This window comes from Silurus meridionalis, chromosome 25, assembly GCF_014805685.1.
Source record: "Silurus meridionalis isolate SWU-2019-XX chromosome 25, ASM1480568v1, whole genome shotgun sequence".
In the NCBI taxonomy this organism is placed as follows: domain Eukaryota; kingdom Metazoa; phylum Chordata; class Actinopteri; order Siluriformes; family Siluridae; genus Silurus; species Silurus meridionalis.
In genome coordinates this window covers 10715969-10741448 of record NC_060908.1, presented here as the reverse complement: position 1 = coordinate 10741448, position 25480 = coordinate 10715969, and the positions used below count along the sequence as shown (strand labels likewise).

The 25480-nt window shown below is 36.6% G+C and overlaps 1 protein-coding gene across 2 annotated transcripts; it reads left to right on the top strand.

Moving 5' to 3' along the window:
- Positions 1 to 3287: 3287 nt before the first annotated feature.
- map1b (microtubule-associated protein 1B) lies at positions 3288 to 25364 on the top strand. Of its 2 annotated transcripts, none has more exons than XM_046838915.1 (7): positions 3288 to 4090; positions 11870 to 11971; positions 13291 to 13373; positions 13633 to 13773; positions 13882 to 19009; positions 23144 to 23248; positions 23798 to 23933. In XM_046838915.1, exons 1-6 carry the CDS (start codon positions 3892 to 3894, stop codon positions 23203 to 23205), a joined length of 5715 nt encoding a protein of 1904 aa, XP_046694871.1. In that variant the 5' UTR covers positions 3288 to 3891; the 3' UTR covers positions 23206 to 23248; positions 23798 to 23933. The 2 variants fall into 2 exon arrangements, with proteins under 2 accessions (XP_046694871.1, XP_046694870.1); XM_046838914.1 differs by lacking the exon at positions 23144 to 23248 and adding an exon at positions 24155 to 25364 and having other exon boundaries at positions 3294 to 4090; positions 23798 to 24015.
- The last annotated feature ends 116 nt before the right edge of the window (positions 25365 to 25480 follow it).

Below are 25480 nucleotides of genomic sequence, written 5' to 3'. Positions count from 1 at the left end.
CCTGATCTGAACCCCATTGAGAACCTGTGGTCCATCATCAAATGTGCGATTTACAAGGAGGAAAACAGTACACCTCTCTGATAATTTGCGAATAGGATTTGTTAGCACAAAGTATGGCATAGTCATTGATGAGTTGCAAACACAATTTGTTAGCTGAGAAACAGGATACAGGTGTATTTTTATAGACAAAAGAAAAGAAAATACAGGGAAGCATTGGAGACATCAAGTATATATATATATATATATATATATATATATATATATATATATATATATATATATATATATATATATATAGAGCATGGATCATTCTGGGATGTCTCAAGAACTGATCTCCGACTGATTGCCATTTTGTGCAATAAACTCTATTTTTGCTTTTCACATTTACTGAGTGTGTGAGTTTTGAAACATTTTGCCTTTGTGTTTTATCACTTGCCTGTTATGATTTGTTATTGTTTTTACCTGCCACTAATCTTGTCTGCCCTTTAAGTTGAATTTTTATTTTCTTTTCCCCATCACTGTATATATTCCTGCTGTCAGGAACCCTATGGTAAAGTTATCCACTGACAATAAATGACCTTGCAACCACCTAACACCACCCCACAGCCCCTGTAGTGACATCAATATACACATAAATCTCTCCTGAGACACACACACACACACACACACACACACACACACACACACACACACACACACAAATGTAGACAGCCCCATGTAAAGATGCACACTGCAACATACTATATTCTTATGCTGTTCAGTTAATCATATGTAATGTTTTAAAATCTTTTCTTTACTTGCTTGTTGGTTACATGTGGTAATTTTTAATACAATTAATACAAACATTGTTAGTTTTATGTCCCATACCTGATTCCAACCTGAAATTATACAAATCTGAATTCTTATCTCTACAAATTCAGTTTCAATTTCTACTTATCGCTACAATTTTAGTGATGTCCTTTGGGGAAAATGAGCATACAGGTGAGAGAATATAATCTTAGTACAGAGGCTCTAATGCATGGTTGTCTCTTGAGGGTGGAAAAAAGCTTTCCTTTACTCTTAACCTCTTTGGAGGAACTCAAACTCCCAGGAAATTAGATTAACTGTAAAACCATGTTAAATAAACTATGTACAGCTTTTATCACACAACTGTTCTTTAGATTTACACAGATTTATAAATACAAAAACTGGGTCAATATAATTGGTAGCACCATACTAGTTATTTTAGATGCCTGCTGAAGCTAATTGGTGGAAGGTGGCCATGGGTTTTATGTTGTTCAGCAGTGATTGAAAAACCTAGATAATTAGCACATTGTTATATATATATATATATATATATATATATATATATATATATATATATATATATATATATATATATATATATATATATATATATATATATATATATATATATATATATAATATATATATATATATATATATATATATATATATATATATATATATATATATATATATATATATATATATATATATATATATATAACAATGTGCTAATTATCTAGGTTTTACATATACTTTTACATATACTTACATACCAAATACATACCAAATTATTTTGACTATAAAGCGCAATTATTTCAAATATCCTAAAATCAATAGATCGATAGAACAATATAATTCATATTCAAATAGAAAATAGAAAAATCTATTTGACCTAAGAATCAATACTCCTGAGAGTAAATTAGGCTCTGTATCATTTGAATTGGTTGAAATGTGGCAACAAATTATTAATTCACATTTATTTGTATAGCACTTTTTTACAACGGCCTTAATTTAATATATATATGTTAGATCCTATATGTGTATTCTTTATGAGTGAGCCAGTGGCTGTGGCAAGGAAAAATTTCCTGGGATAGTATGAGGAAGCTTGAGTGGGACCAGACACAAAACAGAACCCACCCTCATCTAAGTGACACCTAAAATCAATTCATTATAGTTTTTTCATTTTTGAAGTGTGCTGCTCAGTGACAGGACGCTTAAATGCAGGAATGTTCATGCAAATTGTAGTCCTAACCATTGACTGCTTATAATTAATTACAATCTGAATCCATCTTCATAGTTCTCAAGTTGCTCAGTAACGTTGTTGGTCCATGACTGTTCATGTGGAACCATCCTAAGCTGCAAAGAGTGGTCTTTAACTGAAGAGAACTCCATCCAGAGGTAGGAAATTGAGATGAATCAGGCAGATCTGAAGAGAAAAACGAGACAGGATCACTGCCCACTTTTAACAAGACAAATGATTGAGATGTAGTTTGGCACCAAAACTGTAAGAATAGGACAAAAATCCTGGATAAGTTTTCAAAAGTAATATTTTTATATTATGCTACTAAATAAATGTTTAGTGATATTAACTGTAACAGTAGTAGATTTAGTATTAGGTACTACTACTACTACTACTACTACTACTAGTAGTAATAATAATAATAATAATAATAATAATAATAATAATAATAACTATTTTAGTATTGATAGTATTAGTATTACTAGTATTAGTATTATTATTAGTACTATTATTTTATTAGAACATTTTCATTTTGTAAAGTTTGTATTATTTAAAATAGAGTCATGAATTTTTGCAGAATCATTCCTCTGATACAGGAAGAGTAGGGCATGCATTTGGAAGAGATTCGCAATTAATAGCCCCCCGAATAGCAGTACAGAGGTACTGCCAGTTTTTCTCTAAAGGAATACACTTACATTTTTTATTGATTTTTATCTTTATTCAGATACATAATACAATAAACATTGTATTGCTCCACTAATGGAAACCCTGTTACTCAGCTGGCCTACTAGCAACAAAGCCACCATTGCAACCAGTGCAACCAGCCAATTTTCCTCAGCAACCGACCAGTTACAAATTAACAACCATCATACTGACATCATAGGGAGTAAAAACAGAAGATTTAGGGATGGATTTGGACTGTGGTTAATGTCAACAGTCTGCTACACTGAATCAGGACTACAGTTTGCTTCTGATCATCATCACTGCACACCTCAACATTGTTTATCTGTAATAAAAAGACATTCGGTGCAACCCAGATGAGAATGGGTTCCCTCCTGAGTCTGGTTCCTCTCAAGGGTTCTTCCTTATGCCATCTCGGGGAGTTTTTCTTTGCCACAGTCGCCACCGACTCAATCATCAGGGACAAACTTACACTTATAAAGAACATATTAATTTTTATCACCACATTATCTGTGTAAAGCTGCTTTGAGATAATGTTCATTGTTAAAAGTGCTATACAAATAAAAATTAATTTAATTGAATCAAATCGAATACTGAATCCTTCTAACAACATTAGAAAAACCATCATATTGAATCCTTCTAACAACATAACAATCATCTAGGATACAGATGCTTATCCTCCATTACAGCCTCCATCACAGCCAACTAGCAACCAGCTGGTTTAGAAGACCATCGTTTTAAACTTTAAACATGTCTTAATGGTTTTAATATTTTAACTTTTACATATTTCAAAAACATGTAGCCTGTTTACATTGACATCTTTAAATCTCGAAACATTTTTAAATCCTCTATTTTAACATTTTAAAACGATTTTTGGTTCTTCATCATTTTTAATGTGCCATCACAGTTCACATGTACTTTTGCTTTTTTGAGTTGAGAAAAACAGAAAATTTCGGTATCCTGTTAGATTTGCTGATTCAGTTTCTGTTTTGGACACACACACACGCACACGCACACACACACGCACACACACGCAGCCTGGTAGTATAAAGGGGTGGTGCTCTTGTCGTCCCGTCGCTGCTGTTCCCCTGCTCTCTCCGAGCAGAGAGTGTGTGTGTGTTGTGGTGTGGGGTGTGTTGTGTTGTGGGGTGTGTGAGAGAGTGTGTGAGTGTGGATAGAGAATGGCGACGCTCGTGGAAGCGACAGAAAGCGCCGAATCATTCCTCAGCGCCAGCAGCCTCCGAGACGCAGGCGGCATCATGGCATCGCCCACGGACTTCGCGCATTACTTCGACGACGGCAGATATTATCTTCTAGTGGTCCTCGGAGAACTGATCACCACCGAGCATCTGAAATGTGCTGTTTCAGACATTGAAAAAGGTAAGCACAATCATCACTGCACACAAAAACACACTACAGGAGTTTACTGTGCGCCACCAAATCATATCTCCATGTCTTCATGTCTCCACCTGCTTTGACCTTTCAGGTGTTTATTATATTACTGCTTATTAAGCGTTTTATTAATGATGTGCTTCTTTAATACATGACTTCACATGAGCAGGTATCACTGATGTCTAGTTGGAAAGTGTAAGATGATGCCTGCTCGCACCTGCCCCACCCTGTTCTCAGCACCATTTTACTGCACTGAAACCCTGTGATATATTTATTTATTTATTATTAAATGGTTTCGTGATTTTTATATATATATATATATATATATATATATATATATATATATATATATATATATATATATATATATATTTATATAGATGATCGTAAATACACTGCCAAATAAAGAGCGGTCTTTTGTTCTATTTTGCTCAAAAGACACAGGGCGTTTTTCTTCTTCTTTTTTTTTGCGCAATGGTCCATAATTTAATTATTATCCCTTTATTCTTTTATTCATGTCACTTTTTTTTTTGGAGTAAATGAAGGTGATGCTTTTTTTCTTATATACTGTAGAAGCAACCATCACCGCGCACAATATAACAAAAAATAAGCTATTCCTTTATAATACTGATAATATATAATATAGCGTAACCTAAAACAGACCTATAAGTGCTGGTTGTGTTTCCAGCGAAACAGTGTCTCGTTGTGAAAGTCGCTCTGAACATTACATCTCTCTAAGTTGGAGGTTGAAGGCGTCTTCTGCCTGCACGCGCCGCGCATCTCTGGCTATTCTCCAGCATCAGCGTGTAGGCGCGGCTTGAGCCGCACTGCGGTCCCTACGGAAGCCCATTGAGCTCCTTCTCGTTCCGAAAAATAAATAGAGGCGTTTCGCTCCCTGAAAACTGACCTCCAGAAACATTCATGTGATCATAGTTACGCTGGCAGGGCAATAACAAAACGCATTATGCATCCAAATGAAAGCTCTTTGCACCTAATATAGCATACAGAAGGAGAATTAACGTTAGTAAAAATAAATCCTATTATTATTATTATTATTATTATTATTATTATTATTATTATTATTATAGTGCATTTGCTTACCCAAGTTCTAATGATCAAGATGCGTTTATCCATTTCCTTTGTTTCCATTCACTGACACAACAGTTACTATCCCACAGTACAATACAAATGGCCTTCATGGCACAATTATACATTGAATCTTATTGAGAATGTACAGTTTCTTTATTTTTTTCCTCCTAAATTCACAAATGGCTATATCACTGCTATACAACTACAGTGTAGTAAAGTTTGTAGTAAAACTACTGGTTTTAGTCGTTTGTAGTTATTTAAATAGAAGAACTCTTAGAAAATATTATATATTATATGCTTATGACAGTAAACAGTAAAACAGTAAAAATGTAAGGTGGTTGATGTGATTGTTAATGTTACAGTTAATGGTATTGTTCTATTCTAGTGACTTAGTTTAGAGCAAGACTGCTAAAGAGACTATTTTTGTGGTTATTGCTCAAATGGCCATTTGTTTCAAAATTATACTGTATCAATCACTTATTCATGTACCTGCTGAATAAGTAAAAACAAAATTGAGTTTTATGTATTTTGCATTATATATTATATGCATATGTATATTATTTGCCATTGGGTGTGGCTCCACAAAACATACTACTATTACTTTAAAACTAAAAATAACCCCTACCCTAAAATGAAATAATACTTTTAAATAAGAACTACAGTATTACATTCCCTTAAAAGTAATCTATTTAATCAGCTTCAATTACACTGAAACAATGTTCTTTATTGCAAACCAATATGCTTTTAAAATCAAATAGTCACTGTGAGAATTAAATTTAATACATTTTTATTTCTATAGCACTTTTTACAAGTGGCCTTTTACATTGTTTTAAAGCAGCCTTACACACACAAAGCAGTAATAAATGTATTGCCTATAAGTTTGTTCTCTATAATTGTTTATCCTTGATGAGCGAGCCTGTGGCAACTGCGCAAGGAAAATCCATCCTCATTTGGGTGGCACCGAATGTCTATTCATTGTAGTTACATTGTTGAGGTGTGTAGTAATAGGTGCGTACACGCAGATTTATTCATGCAAACTGTCCTGAGCCACTGGAGTACAGTGCATCCGGAAAGTATTCACAGTGCTTCACTTGTTACACATTTTATATTACAACCTTATTAAAAAATAGAATAAATTAATTATTTTCCTCAAAATACTGCAAACAATAATCGATAATGACAAAGTGAAAAAAGTGTGTTTTTTTTATTTATCTTTGCAAATTTATACAAAGTAAAAATGGAAAAAATCACATGTACTCACAGCCTTTGCCATGACACTCAAAATTGGTGCCTCCTTGAGATGTTTCTACAACCTGTCCACCTGTAGTAAATCCAGTTGATTGGACATTATTTGGAAAGGCACACGCATGTCTATATAAGATCCCACAGTCAACAGTTCATTTCAGAGCACAAACCAAGCCATGAAGTCCAATGAATTGTCTGTAGACCTCTGAGACAGGATTGTATCGAGGCACAAAGCTGGGGAAGTTTACAGAATAATTTACGCAGCATTGGAGGTTTTGATGAGCAAAGTGGCCTCCATCATCCGTAAATAGAAGAAGCTGGAACCACCAGGACTCTTCCTAGAGCGGGCCACCAAGCCAAACTGAGTGATCGGGGGAGAAGCGCCTTAGCCAGGGAGGTGGACAAGAACCCTATGGTCATTTTGAAAAAGTTTGAGCATTACTCAGTGGAGAGAGGAGAACCTTCCAGAAGAACAACCATCTCTGCAGCACTCCACCAATCAGGCCTGTATGATAAAGTGGCCAGACGGAAGTCACTCCTCAGTTAAAGGCACATGATAGCCTGCTTTCAATTGGCCAAAAAGCACCTGAAGGACTCTTAGACAATGAGAAACAAAGATTGAACTCTTTGGCCACCGCTCATCACCTGCCTAGTACCATCTTTACAGTGAAGCATGGTGGTGGCAGCATCATACTGTAGGGATGAATTTTAGCAGCAGGAACTGGGAGACTAGTCAGGATCGAGGGAAATATGGATGCAGCAATGCACAGACACACCCTTGATGAAAACCTGTTCCAGAGCGCTCTGGACCTCAGACTGGGGCGACGGTCCATCTTCCAACAGGACAACGACCCTAAGCACACAGCCAAGATAACAAAGGAATGGCTACAGGATGACTCTGAATGTCCTTGAGTGGCCCAGCCAGAGCCCAGACTTGGAGCCAATTGAACATCTCTGGAGAGACCTGAAAATGGTTGTGCACCGACGCTCCCCATCCAACCTGATGGAGCTTGAGAGGTTCTGCAAAGAAGAATGGGAGAAACTGCCCAAAAATAGTGTGCCAAGCTTGTAACATTATACTCAATAAGACTTGAGGCTGTAATTGATGCCAAAGTTGTTTCAAATTGGTGTCAAAGTATTGAGCAAAGGCTGTGAACATTAATGTACATGTGATTTTTATTTATTTATACGTTTTTATTACATTTGCAAAGATTTCCAAAAGTTTTTGGGTTGCTCAGCAGCTTCATGGATCTTTAAGCTGTAGATGTGGAATGATCCCCAGCTACACAAATTGGTCTCAATTGAGGAGGACTCCATCCAAAGGTCCTGCTAAAAGGTTTATCTACCATGTGAACGATGTGAAGACTTGAGTACTTGAGTGGAGACATTCATTGCAATTGCAGCCATAAGACTATTGAGGGAAGAACATTCACAGTCATTTTTACTGTTTCTATGTGGTGCCATCATTTGTAGCAGAGAATGATTTTCAGGTGACAGAACTCCAAGCAGAAGTAGGGCACAAGGATGGATCAGGATGGTTTGGAAAGCAGAATGACTGGTGTCTCAGGTGTAGCACTTGTATTAGAGTACTAGAGAAAACTGGAGGGAGGGATACATATTAGGAACCTATGCTTTCCTAAGAACGGAAGATGCCCTACTATGTCCATCACCCTGGTTAAGGTTATACAAAAAAATTAGTACTGCTTGAGCTCCTAAAGACCTACAGTATCTAATTTCAAGTGCCTTAAGATGTATCCTATAATAGAGCTCTTTCAGGCTTCTAAAGAGAGCAATCCTGTTTTATATGTGAAGTAGAGAGTGGTGCCCCCATGGCTGAGCCATAGTGTTAGCTTTGCCTTTTGTGATTATGCCAAGCTATCATCAATTTACTCTGTAAGGGATTTAATACAAAATTTGAATGATTAATATCTCTGTCTGAGTCATCCAGACTATGCCTCTCTTACTCTTGCTAACAATATCACATGTCTGGATCTGGGTTTCCAACAAAAACGTTGTAAAACTTTTCCCAAACAAATATCGAGCTCTTGGTCTCATCACAAAAAAAAACCCCAACCAGATCTTTACTCTTGAGCTAAGATGACTTTTACTTCCAAGTTTATTTAAATTTCAGTCACAGTACTCTGTAACTCTGAGTGTCTGTTGGCCTCACTGTGATTTCCTCAGTAGACATTATCCTGTTTTTGTACATAGTTTTGAGAGACAGCTTTAGGTAGTGGTTTGTCTGATGTGATGCAGCTTCCAGTTTCTCAGTTTTGATCTAACAGTGTTTAATGGGATGTCCATCGATCCATAGGATGCAATCTTAAATGTAATTTTTTTAACACGCTATTCCTAAGTTATGAAATTCCATTAGCTTTTCTTTCACTTTTAATGCATAGCATTCATTTACATTCTGCTGTTTTTCTCCAGAAAACTGATGTATTTTTTTTATAGTGAAAGCTAATTTTAAGTCAGTTTTCCCCTTCATCTGAAGCTTGCAGAACCTGAGGGCATGAACACTTTTGCAATCAGCATTGTTGATTTTTTTATAATTTGCTGGTTTTCATTTATTTTTCATTTGATATTCAGACAAATCTGATTTCAAATGCCAGGGGGTTTAATGTTTTTGCTAGCTATTGTATGTTATACCTCCTTATTTTATTAAAGTTTGAAACTATTTCAGAATTTTCCCTACGGTAGTTTTTTTTCCATATAATTTAAGTTACAGCATGTGCACTGAGCAACCAACTCAAGATTCCCATTGGGGTATTTGTACAATCAGGGGCGGGCCATGCAATTGGTACCTGGGTCTTCAGTGGGGACTTACCCAACTTAATAAACCTATTAATATCACCACTATCAAGTCACAATTATAGAAAACATTAATACTATAGAAAAATGCAATATAACAACGTGTGGCATTACAGAAAGAGAGAGGCATTTCACATATGGAAGATGAATACCATTTTACTAAAGCAAGAAACCCAGTTCCAACTCCAAACCTCTGTACTACAACCGCAACTCTGCCACCCACATCATCTGGAGCAATTCAGAATCAATATTTGTCTAATAACCTGACAAAAACATTAAAAATGTAAATAAAACACAACCTATTTACCAGAGATGCATACTCATAATTTGCACCGTTCCTCAGAGGCTGTAAGCCAGGGGTACCGCTCGTATTCATTGGTCTGGAAGTGGAGAGCAAACCATGCTTCTAGATGTTCAACTGTCTGGATCAAGCTGATTCAAGCTGGATCGTTCTTCTACGCAGCCATGATGTTGTAATTGATGCAGTATGTGGTCTGGCATTGTCATGTTGGAAAATGCAAGGTCTTCCCTAAAAGAGACAACGTCTTTATGGAAGCATATGTTGTTTTGGAACTTGGATATACCTTTCAGCATTGATGGTGCCTTTCCAGATGTGTAAGCTGCCAATGCCACATGCAGTCATGCAACCCCATACCATCAGAGATGCAGGCTTCTGAACTGAGCGCTGATAACAACTTGGGTTGTCCTTATCCTCTTTAGCCCGGATGCCATGGCGTCCAGTTTTCTAAAAAGAAATTTAAAATTTGATTTGTCTGACCACAGAACAGTTTTCCACTTTGCCACAGTACATTTTAAATGAGCTTTGGCCCAGAGAAAACGCCTGCGCTTCTGGATTATGTTTAGATATGGCTTCTTTTTTGACCTATAGTTTTAGCTGGTACGGGCGAATGGCACGGTGGATTGTGTTCACCGACAATGTTTTCTGGAAGTATTCCTGAGCCCATGTTGTGATTTCCATTACAGTAGCATTCCTGTATGTGATGCAGTGCTGTCTAAGGGCCCAAAGATCACGGGCATCCAGTATGGTTTTCCGGCCTTGACCCTTACGCACAGAGATTGTTCCAGATTCTCTGAATCTTTGGATGATATTATGCACTGTAGATGATGATAACTTCAAACTCTTTGCAATTTTTCTCTGAGAAACTCCTTTCTGATATTGCTCCACTATTTTTTGCCGCAGCATTGGGGGAATTGGTGATCCTCTGCCCATCTTGACTTCTGTCACTGCCACTCTAAGAGGCTCTAACCAATCACAGGACGAAAAAATGTTGACGCTATTCTGGGCCAACTAGCTGGCCCTGTGAGGCGAATATGAAATCTGATTGGTTAAAGAAACAAAGCTATTTCTTAAGAAGACTAAGGTAAAAAGGCCAGCAGTACTTGACTTTGAAGGCCCTGGGCAGATTAGATTGACATGACAGCACATAGCGACTGATTGGACAAAAAAATCTAACATACACATACATGTACTGGAAGCAGTGGAGCCACGAAATCAAAAGAATAAACTGTTGGGAATAAATTAATACAATGTCTTGGAACATATTTTAGAATTTAGGTTGTAAATGTAGGTCAGTGCTTCTGATAGTGTTTAGGCCAGTAGAAAAGGCTTTGCTGGCCCTGACCGCCTGCCACTGTGTACAATTTGAACATTTTCAGGGAGGTTTTAGCTATTTTACAGAGAACAGCCCTGCAGCATCTCCTTTTCGCTGCATTCATAGCATTACCATTACCATAGTATTAGCATTGTTCATTCTACACACATTTACGTGGCTAAACTTTCGCTTAGACATGGTGGCACCAAAAATGGTAAATAGGAAGCCAGAGGCAGAAGATTTCCAATGTGTTAGTGTTTGTAATGAATCATTAGCTGTATTTAAGGAGCTGAGGATAATATTGACACATGAAACCAAACACTCTTTTAAGTGGCATACTGCTTCTGTGCTACAACAGAAAGTGAAATGCCTGTCAGCCAGCTTGCAAGATCAACAAGACCATTTTTTCTGCCAGCCAGTGGCTAGCCATTACACGGCTCAATTTATACCCTATCATGAAAAATACTTTATAGTCTCTCATGAAAGTCTCTAAATGTGCCACAATAGATGCAAATGTAATATTGCACACTCGCAAAAAATTTAGTCGTTGAGTTAATCAAAATAATTTTTCAAGCAAACTACAGTAGCAAGTGTTTGTTTTAAATCTCAACGACACATGCATCTGATTTGACTGTAATTTCGGGCCAAGGTTCAAGATTAATTCTCCCATTGTAATTATTACCTGAGGAGAAAAATCTGCAGAATTCTCATCTTTATGAGTAACTGTAAACAAAATTTACCAGTCAGGTTACCAACCATTTTTCTCTGATTTGTATTACTATAGTCTGCAGCCCAATTCTTTTCTATTTTCATCCATTTGTTTTCGAACAGAAAATGCTTGAACATGCCAAACAACGTTAAGATAATAGATTATCATCATGACCATTACTGTTTAACTACAATTGCATGATATACACTTATATAATGTTTAATGGAGAGTCTAAAACTAATATCTGATTAGACATGTTTAACGTGTCAAGTATCTTTCTGTTTTATTCTTCTTTCACAGGAATTCGTTCATGGGACACAAATCTCATCAACTGCAACTTGGACCAGGAGCTAAAGCTTTTTGTGTCACGACACTCAGCAAGGTTTTCTTCTGATGTGCAAGGTATGTTGTGTTGATTGTTTTGTGCCTTTTTATAAAGCAACTAGTGAATTGTAGTAGTTGATTGCATTCCTTTAAAAAACAACAGTCAAGCAAACATGCAAACTAAAATTCCCAAACTAAAATTTCTGCAATTCTGCAATAAATTGTGGAATTAATTTTGCCCATGTTAACTCAAGAGACTTATTTAGACTTTATGTTTATCCTAACTCAATTCTGACTACTAATGGAGCTGTATAATGTGGAACAGTTTCTTTCTTTATGCAACACATATCTTTTGAGTATTGGAGGCTTTTAAATATGATGCTCATATTTAAAATGCATCAGATTATGACTTGTCTTTCTGCTCGTGTTCAGTGAGCATTTTTTATTGTTCTAAAGTGCATCCTCTCACAGCTCACCGGAAAACCATCTAAATACTGAAAACCTTTATATACAGTCCAATATGATTGATCTGAATCTTCAGAGTAGTGTGGATCATGAAACTGTTACTGTATAGTATTTTTGTGTCCTAATCTAAGCAAACCAAATAAAACCAAGGAGTCTGTATGACTAAAATGGTGGAGATAAGTTGCCATTAATAGACACTGATGATGTAGGCTGAGCATTTAAAATTGGTATCCATTTTATACATATAAACATTTTTCCCCTCTATTGTAAAAATGCAACCTACATGTTAATGTAAAATAAATATGAAAAAAGAAGAATAATCTTAAGGAAAATTATTAAAGATTTAAAAATGTACAATAAACTGGTTGAATATTTCGTTTGTGGCATTTAGAAGACAAATGTAAATGTTCAACCAGTTTACTGTACATTTTGAATTTTGAATTATTTTCTAATTCTTAGTTTAAGCACCTTTTAGATTTTATCACAGCATTCAGTCTTTGTGGGTAAGAGTCAATCAATCTGACAGATCTTGACCTAATAATATTTTGCCATTCTTCTTTGCAAAAGCATTCAAACACTCTGGCAGGGCATCTTCTGTGAAGAGCGCTCGTTATGTATGTATGTATGTATGTATGTATGTTTATATAGTAAGTTTATATGATCAACATATTTGTGCACAAAGACTGACATAAAGCTTTCAGTAAACAGGGTGCTATAATCCTGAGAGAAATTATTGAGCCAAATTATTTTGATATAAAATTAATACAAGAATTTGTTAGATAAAACCAAAATGCATTTTTGACCTTCTGTTTAAAAAGAAGAAATTTTAAAAGCTGCATATTCTACCAATTTTAGCAAAATCTGTTACCTGAATGTGACTTATTTAAACAACCTTAACTAAAGATTCACTTTCACCTCTGTCTTCTATACAGGACAGAAAGTTTTGCATCACAAAAGCAGCATACTGGAGACAGTTGTTCTGATCAACCCCTCAGATGAAGCTCTTAGCACTGAGGTAATTCTTAATCTCTCTCTCTCTCTCTCTCACTCTTTCTCTCTCTCTCTCTCTCTCTCTCTCTCTCTCTCTCTCTCTCTCTCTCTCAGAACTATAATAATATTAAGTATCATGTAAAATGATATAATTAAAGACGTTAACAAGTTAGGATGAATGTGTTATTAATGTTATTAACTTTTACTTATGACATATTAGATTTGACTTCTAAATATAATCTCTAGAGAACTAATGCTGCAGATAAAACTGTGTCTGTTTCCAGGTTCGTTTGATGATATCAGATGTAGCCCGGCACAAGCTACTTGTTCTGGCTGGACAATCTTTGGAAAACACTGGCGAGCTAATTCTTCAGTCGGGTTCCTTCTCTTTTTTCAACTTTATTGACATTTTCACAGACCAAGAGGTGAGAACAATTAATGGAAGCATACATTTGGCCAGGCAAACAACTTAGTAAGTGAAATCAAGAAAAATTTAAAGCTCTGCCTTAAAGCGATCTTTTTTTTTTCTTCAGATTGGCGAGCTTTTAAGCACCATACATCCAGCTAACAAAGCAAAACTAACGGTTTATTGCCCTAAACATGGGGACTGGAAAAATTCCAACCTTGATAAACACAGCCTACAGGACTTCATTAATATTCATCTAAACTCTGTGTTCATACTTCCAGAAATGGAGGGTCTCTCAGAGTTCACTGAATACCTCTCAGAATCAGTGGAAATTCTATCTCCTTTTGATATGCTTGAACCCCCCAGTTCTGGAGGGTTCCTAAAGTTATCTAAGCCCTGTTGTTACATTTTTCCTGGAGGCAAAGGTGATTCAGCACTTTTTGCAGTTAACGGTTTCAACATGCTTGTAAATGGTGGATCTGACAGGAAATCATGTTTTTGGAAGTTGGTCCGCCATTTAGACAGAATAGATTCCATCCTTTTGACACACATTGGCGATGATAGTCTTCCAGGTATCAATAGCATGCTGCAGCGAAAGACTGCTGAACTGGAGGAGGAACAGTCCAAGGAATCGACAGCCAACAGTGAATGGATGAAGAACATGATCTCGCCTGACATTGGTGTTGTGTTCTTAAACCTGCCTCCAACTCTTGAGAGTTTTGAACAAAATCACAGGGTACGAAGAAATATTGAAGAAGCAACACTCACTCTGCAATATCTCAGTAAGCTCTCTTTGAAGCCAACACCCCTGCAAAGGAATATAGGAAATACAATTGAGCCTATTATTCTATTCCAAAAAATGGGTGTTGGAAAGTTGGAAATGTATGTTCTTAATCCGGCAAAAAACAGCAAGGAGCTGCAGTATTTTATGAAGCAGTGGACCGGCACTGAGAAAGACAAGTCTTCAGTTCTATTACAAAATGGAAATAAATCAGAGCTTCCAATCTCATATTTGTCCTCAATCTCCTCACTGATTGTGTGGCATCCTTCAAACCAATCAGAGAAAATAGTGCGTGTTCTATTTCCAGGTAATGCCACACAAAATAGCATATTTGAAGGGCTCGAGAAACTTAAACACTTGGATTTTTTAAAGCATCCTGTTGTCACTGAAAAGGAGCTGTCTTCAAACATGGAGCCAACAATCAAGCAAGCAAAGGTGAAGCAAGAGAGCAAGGACAGTCCAAAATCACTGTCAAAAGCATCACCAATCAAAGGCATCCAAAAATTGTCCAAAGAAGATGTTTCTGAAAAGGCAGAAAATAATTCAGGAACTCTGGATTCATCACTCAAGACAAAGAAGAAAGAAAAACCTCTTCCCAAACCTGCCAAAATTATGGGAAAAGAGGTAAAAATGGAACAAAAATCATTAACTGACTCCCCAGAAAAACAAAAAGCCAATATAAAAACAACAATTACCCCCAAAACAAGCAAGGAGACAAAGAAAGTAGTGAAAAAGACTGAGACTGTTAAAAAAGAAGAAAGCACTGAGAAAAGAAAAGGTCGGACTTTCACACCCCAAAATGATGAAAAGGCCACAATTGAGAAATTGAAGAAAGAGGAGATTAGGAAACAAGGCAAAAAGAAGGATATTAGGAAAGGCTCTCCCATGAAGGAGAGCAGAAAAGAAGAAAAGAAGGAAATTAGAAAGGATGAAAAAGATGTCAAAGCAGACTCTAAGAAACCTGCAAACTTAAAGAATAATTCTCACAAAAGTGATGTGAAAAAGCCTATCCCAAAACTAAAGGCACCAATACAAGCAAAAACACCAGGCAGCCCTGCAAAACCTAAAGAAAAAACCCTTAGCAAATCTTCTAAAAAAGATGCAGAAAAACCAAAGGCAGTTGCTGCAGCTGCTGTTTCAGAGAAGACTCTGTCTATCGACACCACCATAGATAAACACGATATAGAGGATGAAATATCCATAATGTCCTCTCCAGAAGACCTGACTAAAGATTTTGAAGCTCTTAAAGCAGAAGACATATGTGAATATGATGAAAGTCTTTCTCAGAACAAAATACAGACTTCTGAACAAGGTGTAACAATTCAGCATGAAGAAGTCAAGGCCTTAGCAGAATATATTGAAGATAATCTAACTATAGAAACCAATCTAACTGTAGAACCTGATGTGGAATGTGTGGAGATGCAACCAATGGAAAAAACAAATGTTCAACAAATCCAAATTGAAAAGTTTGAAGATGATGACCCTGGTTTTAAAGAATCATCTGATGTAGGACATGAAGAAAAGGGACTTGCAGAAAATGAAGATGATCAAGAACAGCATATGAATACTCAGCTTGAAGATGATGAAATACAGGTGAAGGATTATAAGAGGGAAAGTTGTGAAACAGAGTACAGAGTACCTGAAAAGCAGAATATAGAAGTGCATAGTCCTATACAACTTCCTGCTTCTGTTTCACCAGCAGTTTCTATTCATGATGAAACTCTACCAGGAGGGTCAGAATGTGAGATTGTCTCAGATGATGATAATCAGGATGAGCCACCAGAAGAATACACTACATCTGTCCATACACAGTCTACAATTGAGATTTCTAGTATACCAACTCCTATAGATGAAATGTTAACACCGAGAGATGTTATGAGTGATGAGACAGCAAATGATGAACCTGAGTATCCTCCTGGTATTTCAGGGGTCTGTGATAGAAATATATATTTTAAAGACACTTCTGAGTTAAATCATTCAAAGAGTGATGACACAGAGGGTTATCATTATCATGCATCTGCCTCCACAATTTCACCACCATCTTCATTGGAAGAAGATAAATCTTGTAAGGCATTCTACGGTAAACATAGTGATGAATTTTTCCTTGACACAGGGAGTCTGAATTCTACAACGCACACTTTGCCACTTGTACAGTCACCTTCTGAAGTCGCTGATGCCAGCATTGATCACATTAATAACGATATATCACCACTAGTCAAGCCTGGCACTATACTTACACTGTCATCAGGACATGTGGATTCTACTCATAGTCCAGAAGATAAAACTCTAAAAGGAACTTCATCTCCACAGTCCCCAGGGCATACACCTTACTATGAATCTCCAGTTGAAGAGACAGCAGAAGCTGCATCACATGAAGTCATTAACAAGCATAGCCCTATTATTGTTGAAGTAACAAGTGACACAGAGAATACTACCAGAGAGGCTAGTCCTATAGATCAAGCTAGAGATTTCCCCATATCACTAACTGGAATAGTTTTAACCTCAGAATGTAGTGCATCTGTTAGTGAAAGTACATCAACGAACGTAGGAAAGTCACAGTTTGATGATCGGCTTAATGATCAGATTAAATTTTATGACAAAAATGCATGTGTTGATACATGTGTTAGTTCATCTTCATTACCTCACACAAAAACAGAGTCTTTCTCGGATTCAATTCATTTTTCTCCATTCAAGGAGAGTAAAATGTCCATATCCGAAGGAACCACATCAGAGAAGTCAGATACTCCTGATGATGAGGTTGTTCATGAAGATACTTTCTCTCATATTGCATCGGCATCAACGGCATCACTCGCAACAAGCTCTTTACCAGAGCCCACAACAGATGATGTCTCCCCATCATTACATGCTGAGGTGGGTTCCCCTCATTCCACAGAAGTAGATGACTCTCTGTCTGTTTCTGTTGTGCAGACTCCAACAACTATGCATGAAACTGATGTTTCTCCAACTAAAGAAGAAAGCCCTCGACCAATGTCCATTTCTCCCGATTTTTCACCCAAAATGGCTACAGCTAAACCAAGGATCCTTCAGCAGGACACAAGCTCTCCTGGACATCCAGCAAAGTCATTAGAGATTAGCCAGGAATATCATTCTTTTGCCCTCGATTTCAGTAAGCAATCCCCAGAGCATTCAGTAGCAGGAGGAGCACAGCATGCAGTCACTGAAAATGGCCCAACAGAGGTTGACTACAGCCCGTCAGAGGGTTCTGAATTCAGACCTGGAGGAGCAGGTAATAAAGCAGCATTGCTTTTTGAAGAGCTTGAAACCTCTCAAGCTGCCTCTGCTTCACCATCTACACCATCTGTTGCAACACCTTCTCACATTGGTCCTAGGGAAATTTCTCCTAATGAAGATATTCAATCAGAAGTAGTGACACCAAAAATATCTCCACAAAACCAATCACCCGTGTCCTCTGACTCTTCTATAGTTCTGGTTGGTACCAGCAACTCATATGGACTGGATAAATGTAAAATAAGTCCCACCTTATTTTGCAATGAGGATAGTTTTTTTAAGGCAGAGAATACCAGCCAGAATAATACTGGTTTTCTACCAGAGACTGTTTCACCTTCACCCTCTACAGTATTATCTGACTATTTTGATCAAGAGAAGCCTGATTTAAATACATTTAGAGAAGGATGTAGTCCTGTTTCTGAGTCTAATCCATTCCATTCTCCTGAGTCTGTTAATCTAGTTGAGTCAAACTCCTCCTCACACATTAAAGAAGCAGGACTGCAGTCTGCTGACTGTAGCACCAGCGGCTCTAAAGATCAAGACAGTTTAAAAAAAAGTCTCTCTCCACAATCAAGGTCAAACGTAGACTTATGTTTGGTGGCCTCATGTGAATACAGACATCCAAAGACAGAGCTTTCCCCATCTTTTGTAAATCCCAACCCTCTGGAGTACTTGAATGAGGACAATCCGTTGCAAGAGAAAAAGCCACTCCAATATAGTGGAGAACCACCACCAAGTGGAGGAAAGCAACAGAGCAAGCAGTGTGAAGAAACCCCTCCAACATCTATTAGTGAATCTGTTCCCTCTCAAACAGATTCTGATGTTCCTCCTGGAACTGAAGAGTGTCCATCTATAACTGCAGAGGCAAATATTGATTCAGAAGATGACTCAGAAACTCTACCAACAGACAGGACACTAACTTCTCATTATCCAGAAAGTACTACTGTCTCATCAAGAGACTTTGCTCCACCACCACCCTTTCCAGATGTCTGCATGGTGGATCCAGAAGCTTCAAAAGACAATCAACTCAGCGAGTCTGGAAAAGATAAGGGAGAGAAGCAAAAAAAGAAAAAGTCTGTTAACAAAATGAAGCCATCTTCACCAGGTAAAAAACATGAACTGTCAAAAACAAATGTGGTCAAAGAGTCCAGAAATGCTTCAATAGAGGAAAAGGATGCAAAAAATGCAACTAATACATCTGCATCAAGGGGTGTGAAAACAACAGGTAAGCCTCATTTTATAGTTTATTTAGGAAAGTTTTGTAAATCCATTGAGATTTTCAATATGTTTACATTGGTCTAGCATGTTTTAAGTAAAAATATATATTAAAATATTGTTATAGACTGACATAAAAAAGTTAAGCTGCTACTAGTCCTTATTCAGACTGCCCATTGGTCCTATTAATTAACTATCTTTTGTGTCATTTATGTTTAAAAAGCAAACACATTATACTCTTTTAGTTGCTTACATGTTGCAGAGAACTGCAAGGAGAAATTCAGCTCACTGCATGCTGTGCCATAAAACTTTTAAATTCGATAAAATTAAAGCAAATTAATTGTATATGCAGAGCAAGATGCACACGTGCACATGTTAAATCTAGCCAGTTTGCGCTTGCCCTTTTGCTAACCCAGCAAATAAACTTAATAAACATTGTGCGAATGTGTGGGTTTACTGTGGGGCAATTTAGGCAGGACAAACCAACATTAATTCAACATGTGCTCTCTGTGGCTAAGCCCACGTGAGGCCCACAGCAGTTTTTTAAGCCCTTGGAGTGTTTTTATTGGGTAACCTAACTTTGGGTTTGCCAACAGAATATCCATATTGGGCCCTCAAAGGCCTGCTGTTGGCTGTGTTTGGGCAAACACACGTTAGAGCCCTTATGGAATTATGTGGATTTCCATTGCCCTCACTGCCCCACAGTAAACCCACACATTCCTACAGTGGGCCAGCACAGACATGTTTGGTGAAACGCCACCTATCTCGTCTATATTCCCTCTGATCATCAACCACTGCTTAAATATTAGTACCAGAAAACTGTTTTCTGTTCTGGCACCTAGGTGGTTGAACTTCCACTTGACGTCCAAAGCCACTAGCAGTCTTCAAATGATGTCTTACTTTTTCCAGCAGTACCTAAATTAACACTTAAAAGTAAATGAATTGAAAAATACAACTAATAAATCTAAGTACAAGTTATAAGTACTAGTTATAAAAATACAACTAATAGAATTGTTTCCCAACAGATTTTTAGACAAATGGCCGTCCGTGTTCTAAAAGCCTGTAGCATATTTATTTATTGACTTCAAATCACTTTTTTTACTCTGGATAAAGGTGTCTGCCAAATGTCAAAGATGTAAAAGTAATCATTGTGTGAAAAGGAAGCGATAGCTCAGTGGTTGGGGTTGTTTCTGATAAAAAGGCCCACACTCAGCCCACACTTTGGGCTGACCACACCTTGTGTGTTTGTTTTTTTGTTTGTTTGTCATCGTCGTCGTTACAGTTTGGTTTGGGCTTTACCAGCATGAAATGCGGGGAATGGAGTGGACCACACAAAGCTAAGAGTGGTCTGTGGGCATGTTGTGTGCCCATAGTGGGTCCTACTGGGGGCTACTTCTACTTTTACTTAATGTGGGCAGCTCATACTCAGCTCATACTACCTGGGCCAAATATTGGGGGCTGAGATGTGCCCCGCACTTGACAACAGTAAAGGGGTTCACAATCGTGTGCCTGCATGGGCCAAAAAGGGGCATGTTTGCTCGCCATTACCAGAAAGTACATTCCTAGGTTCCATCAGCAGCAGCAGCAGCAGCCTTAGCAGCATCTGACATCTGATTCATTTGTGGTTTAATGAAACTCTATGAGAAAAGGTAATTTACTGTTTAAGAGCAGTGACAAACTACCGCTTGTACAGATCTAAGAAAGGAATTAATGATGTTTTTAAAGCAATGTTGCCATTAAAGGGGAGCTTAATGTTAACAATATCTTTAACATTTGTAGTCATGTTTGATGACAACCTCAATCAAATTTCAAAACTCCAAAAAAATGATGCTCATTGTTACTGCAAGAATAATCACATTCAAACACAGCATTATGGTTTGCAGTTTATGGGCCATATAACTGCTCAGAACTTATTTCAGCACTTCAAAGTAAGTTGATTGTTTATTTCCACTCCAATTAATATTTCCTAGACAAAATACATTTTAATTAATTGCTAATTTTTTAAGTTTATGTAAAATGTAGTTGTTTAAGTGGACTTTTGATTAACCTTAAACCTAGGCTTTATTTTCCGTTGTGCATTCTGAAAACTTGAGCATGAATAGACTCAGGGTGAACTGGATAATCCTCTTCAACAGGAAAAGCAAGAACAATTTGGTATAATTTAAGAGCAGGGTTTCTTATACAAACGAGTCATATGTATACAGTAGGTAGGCAACATCTTGTGAGCAAGATTGCTGTTTTAACCAAATGGCTACAGGTAGGAGGTGGTCACACAGATAATCACAGCTTTGCTTATATTCAGTACGAAAACATGATTTCTAAACAAGAAAATTATTATTAAGTGACATTTTAGACAAAACATGACTAATATTTTTAGCCTGACTGACAGTCAGGGCTTCATAATTGCTAGAGCATGCTTTTCCTACCTAATGAGTAGACTGAAACTATTGTATAATGCAATAAGTAGTTGCATAGTTGTAGTTGTTGGATTTTTCTTAGATTAATATAAAATAATAAAAAACTTTTTTTAACTGTTAATGTCTGATTTAGTTTGCAGAGTGTTTTATTTGTCTATTTTGGTATATTAAAGCTGCAATTTTCATGTGCCAAACAAAAACTTGGTTGCCACTACCAGACACTTGATTGCACCACATTAAAGACATTGAAAGCTGATTTATTAACAGGGTCTGTGCTAGCAAGATTTTGCATGTATTATTTCTTATATGGTGTTTGGTGCAAACTAGATGTCCATGTCTGTGCAAATAGATTGCCATTAATTTACTAGACAAGTCACTTTTGGAATAGAAAATTGGAATCTGCTTGTATCCCTTAAACAATCCTTTAAATAATAACCTTATTGGATGGTTGGAGAGTGCCTGGTCAGTACGCAAATAGTGGAGATTACGATGAAGAGATTTGCATACGTCGTCTTTCCAAGTACCAGTGGCCTAGATGGTCAAGGGTAGCTCTCTCTTGCAAAATTCTTAAATATTAGACCCATTATTTAAATAACAATAATATTATTGCAATAGCGCTGTTACTCCTGAAGTTTCCATTCTCAAGTGCAAGTAATGCTGTTAAAAAGGCCATACTGGTTATAATTCACTTATCCTTCTTTAAGATTCACTGAGGTAATGCATCACCTGGTGTTTCAGACTTAATATAAATAAAGATATTAATTAATCAGCTTGATAAACATATGACTTTAAAATGGGGTGATTAAAGAGCAGTACAAAGTTCATATCACTGCCTATACAAAATCATCCTTGATTTATTCTAATCACAGTTCTTTTAAGACTGAAATCTGTGACACTATTGAAAATTAAATATTTACTCCGAATGTGATCAACATGAATTGGTAATGCTATTATGCTTAAGTTCCAACTGCAATGTAATATATTAAGTACATTTTTACACCTTATGTCTTTATTTTGTGTACCATTCACATATTCATTTATACTGAAGTGTGCCTTTACTAAAATCAAATTATGTATTTGCAAAGACTTCATTAAACGTTTTTTCCTCCCATAAACCCTCCTATAAACTATTTTAACTTTTATTGAGAAAGTCCAACTTTTATTCCAAAGCTTAAATCTCTCTATAATAATATATAGATTTACATTTTAATATACATTTAATTATACTATTGATGAAACATCAATAGTAGGCTAACATACGGCTACAGTATATATTAAATGTTCTCACACCTGTATCTGCTTCTGAACATACTATTATAGGTCCTGTTGCTGTTTAAATAAAGCCCATCTTTCTGAGAAGGCTCTCCACTATAATTTAAAGTATGCCTGTGGAGATTTGCCCCTTCAAATTACAAAATACCACCCATATATCTACTTATTCCAAGTTGGCTGGAAAGGTTTTTACGGGTTTGTATGCACAGCTTCCAGCCAATCAGAATCAAGTATTGAAACGAGTTAGCTTTTTTTTTTTTTTAAGTTGGTTTCTTTTTGTTTTTTTCTTTAACTTTTAGTGTTGACTCCTTATATTAAAGTTGTTTATTTTTAAGTTGCTTTTTTATTTGTTTAAATAAAACTTTATTTAAAGGTTTTATTTAAAGTTGAGTATTATCATTTATTATTTCTTTTTTTAAGTTGACTGTTTTTATTTAAGTTGTCCTTTTTTTTAGGTTCTTTGTCATTCTGGGTCACCGTACACAACCCCATCGATGTCACTCCTCTTGGATTGTAGCCATCAGTGAAAGGCACCTGAAAGCTGCAGGGCAACAAGAAGGGTGACATTGCTGTTTCTACATTCAGCTGACCCACTGGATGATTACTTTCTTTAAATTCCAGAACTCCAGCTAATTTTTACTAGAATTTGTTGAACATCCGCTGGGCATCTCTCAATAGCAAAGGAAGTTGTTGAAACAATTTAGGCCACATTTACACAACCATGGAATACTGGAAGTGCTCACAGAGTGTGTGAGGGGATGTGGGTGGGGCATGAGTACTGTTTGGTTTCATGCTTTTCCATCTTTGGTCCGTGCAGGGCTTCTTCACAGCCACAGTAACCTTTCTTGGAACTTTAGATATGGTGTGCATGCATTTCTGCTCAGCAAGGTTGTAAAGAAGGGGTATTTGAGTTATAATAGCTTTCCAGCCAGCTTGAACCAGTCTGGTCATTCTTCTCTGATTTCTCATAACTCCAATGCAGTGTACTTATTCTTCCAAATCATTATAACGTTAACTGCTATCTCAATAATGTTTTGAAGAATGTGTGTACTGTGTTTATGACTATATGTGCTATATGTGTGCAATGTTTTCTATTATTTATTTTTCAGGAAACAGTGGATTGTCAATGAAATGTCCTCCAATGTATATGGACCTAGTTTATATCCCTAATCACTGCAGTGCCAAAAACGTTGATTCAGAGTTCTTTAAGCGAGTCCGGTCCTCATATTATGTGGTCAGTGGCAATAATCAGGCAGAGCAGGAGCCTAGCAGAGCAGTGTTAGATGCTCTGTTAGAGGGAAAGGCTCAATGGGAAAATAACATGCAGGTTTGACATTGCATTCTGTTCATTAAATTCATAAAACATTTAACTGAACTGTAAATTGTAAAGTAATGCATGCAGTATGCACATATTGGTGGTAAAGAAAATATCAATCTAAAATAATACATATATTTCTGTGCTCTAGGCCACACTTATTCCCACCCATGACACTGATGTTATGAGGGAGTGGTATCAGGAAACCCATGAGAAGCAGCAAGACTTGAATATCATGGTTCTGGCCAGCAGCAGCACTGTCGTTATGCAAGACGAATCCTTCTCTGCATGCAAGATAGAGCTGTGATTATGAATATTCTTTTCACCCCATATGGAACAGAATGCCACAAAGAGCTGAACAACACATCTAAACAGATAAATAATTCGGTTTTCACTAAAATTATGTGCACTTAATAAACTGAATAGAAAGCTTATTAAAGTGAAATGTATTCAAGTTTCTTTTGTGGGAAATGCGTAGGTCTTAGAAGTCATTATCAATATCTAAATGTCAATATCTAATAGTGTAATTTTAGTATATATACACGCACATGCAGAATTTATTTCAATTGCCTTAATAGCTGAATGTACCACACATGATGCACTTGTTTGAGATAGTTAGCAATGTAAAAGTGAATATGTTGAATTTAGCTGTGAAGTTGAGCCTTAATTGACTGGAAAACCGACAGAGAAAAAACAGGTCACTGAAGAACTTAACAGTGCTTAAATATCGAGGGCATACTGAAACATGAGGCCTATGACATTTTATTTTAAATTGCTTTTTTGTTGTTGTTGTTGTTGTTGTTGTTGTTCAAAGGTACTTAAAATGTTTAGAAATCATGAGTGAGTATGAATTATTATTTTACATACCCTGTGTGCAAAGTATGTATTCAAAATTTCTGTCTGCACTGATATCCACCATAAAGAAAAAAAATAACTAGATACAGTAACTCATGTATAATTGCTTAGCAACAGTTAACTGACATCAACCTAGTGATTGCACTGTTAGAGAGAGAGAGCGAGAGAGAAGCTTGAGAATGGTGTGTTCTAGCCCCCATTTAAATGAGATTACAGAAATTACAGATTTGCTTTTTTGTGACAATTGTTCAATATTAACTCTGTGAAATGCCTGATAAAATTAGCCGATTCATCATCAAAATTGAATTCAGTTAGCACAGAGAAATCTTACCCTGCTTAGACTTACAGTTTTGAAGCAACAGTTATCTGATCTTATCTTCGCCCTCTATACCTGAGCAAACTTTGAGAAATTGTCTTAATCTTCTTTTGTATATGCCTTTCAAGCTTTTTTTTGCAAATCTGTACAAAAAAACCCCATTGTTTGATTAAATTATGCTCTGCTTCTCTTTTGGCATGTGATTGGCCATATTGTTTACAAATCTCATTATTATTGAGGATTACATTCTGAATAGTTTAAGTTTGTGAAAATAGCACAAAATTCATGAAAGTTAGTAGAAACCTC

Excerpts from the sequence above, each read along its gene's own strand:
- map1b (XM_046838914.1), top strand. The coding sequence starts at position 3,892 with ATGGCGACGCTCGTGGAAGCGACAGAAAGCGCCGAATCATTCCTCAGC. Across the intron at positions 11,972-13,290 it reads GTTTTCTTCTGATGTGCAAG|GACAGAAAGTTTTGCATCAC; the intron begins GTATGTTGTGTT and ends TCTTCTATACAG. Across the intron at positions 13,774-13,881 it reads ACATTTTCACAGACCAAGAG|ATTGGCGAGCTTTTAAGCAC; the intron begins GTGAGAACAATT and ends TTTTTTCTTCAG.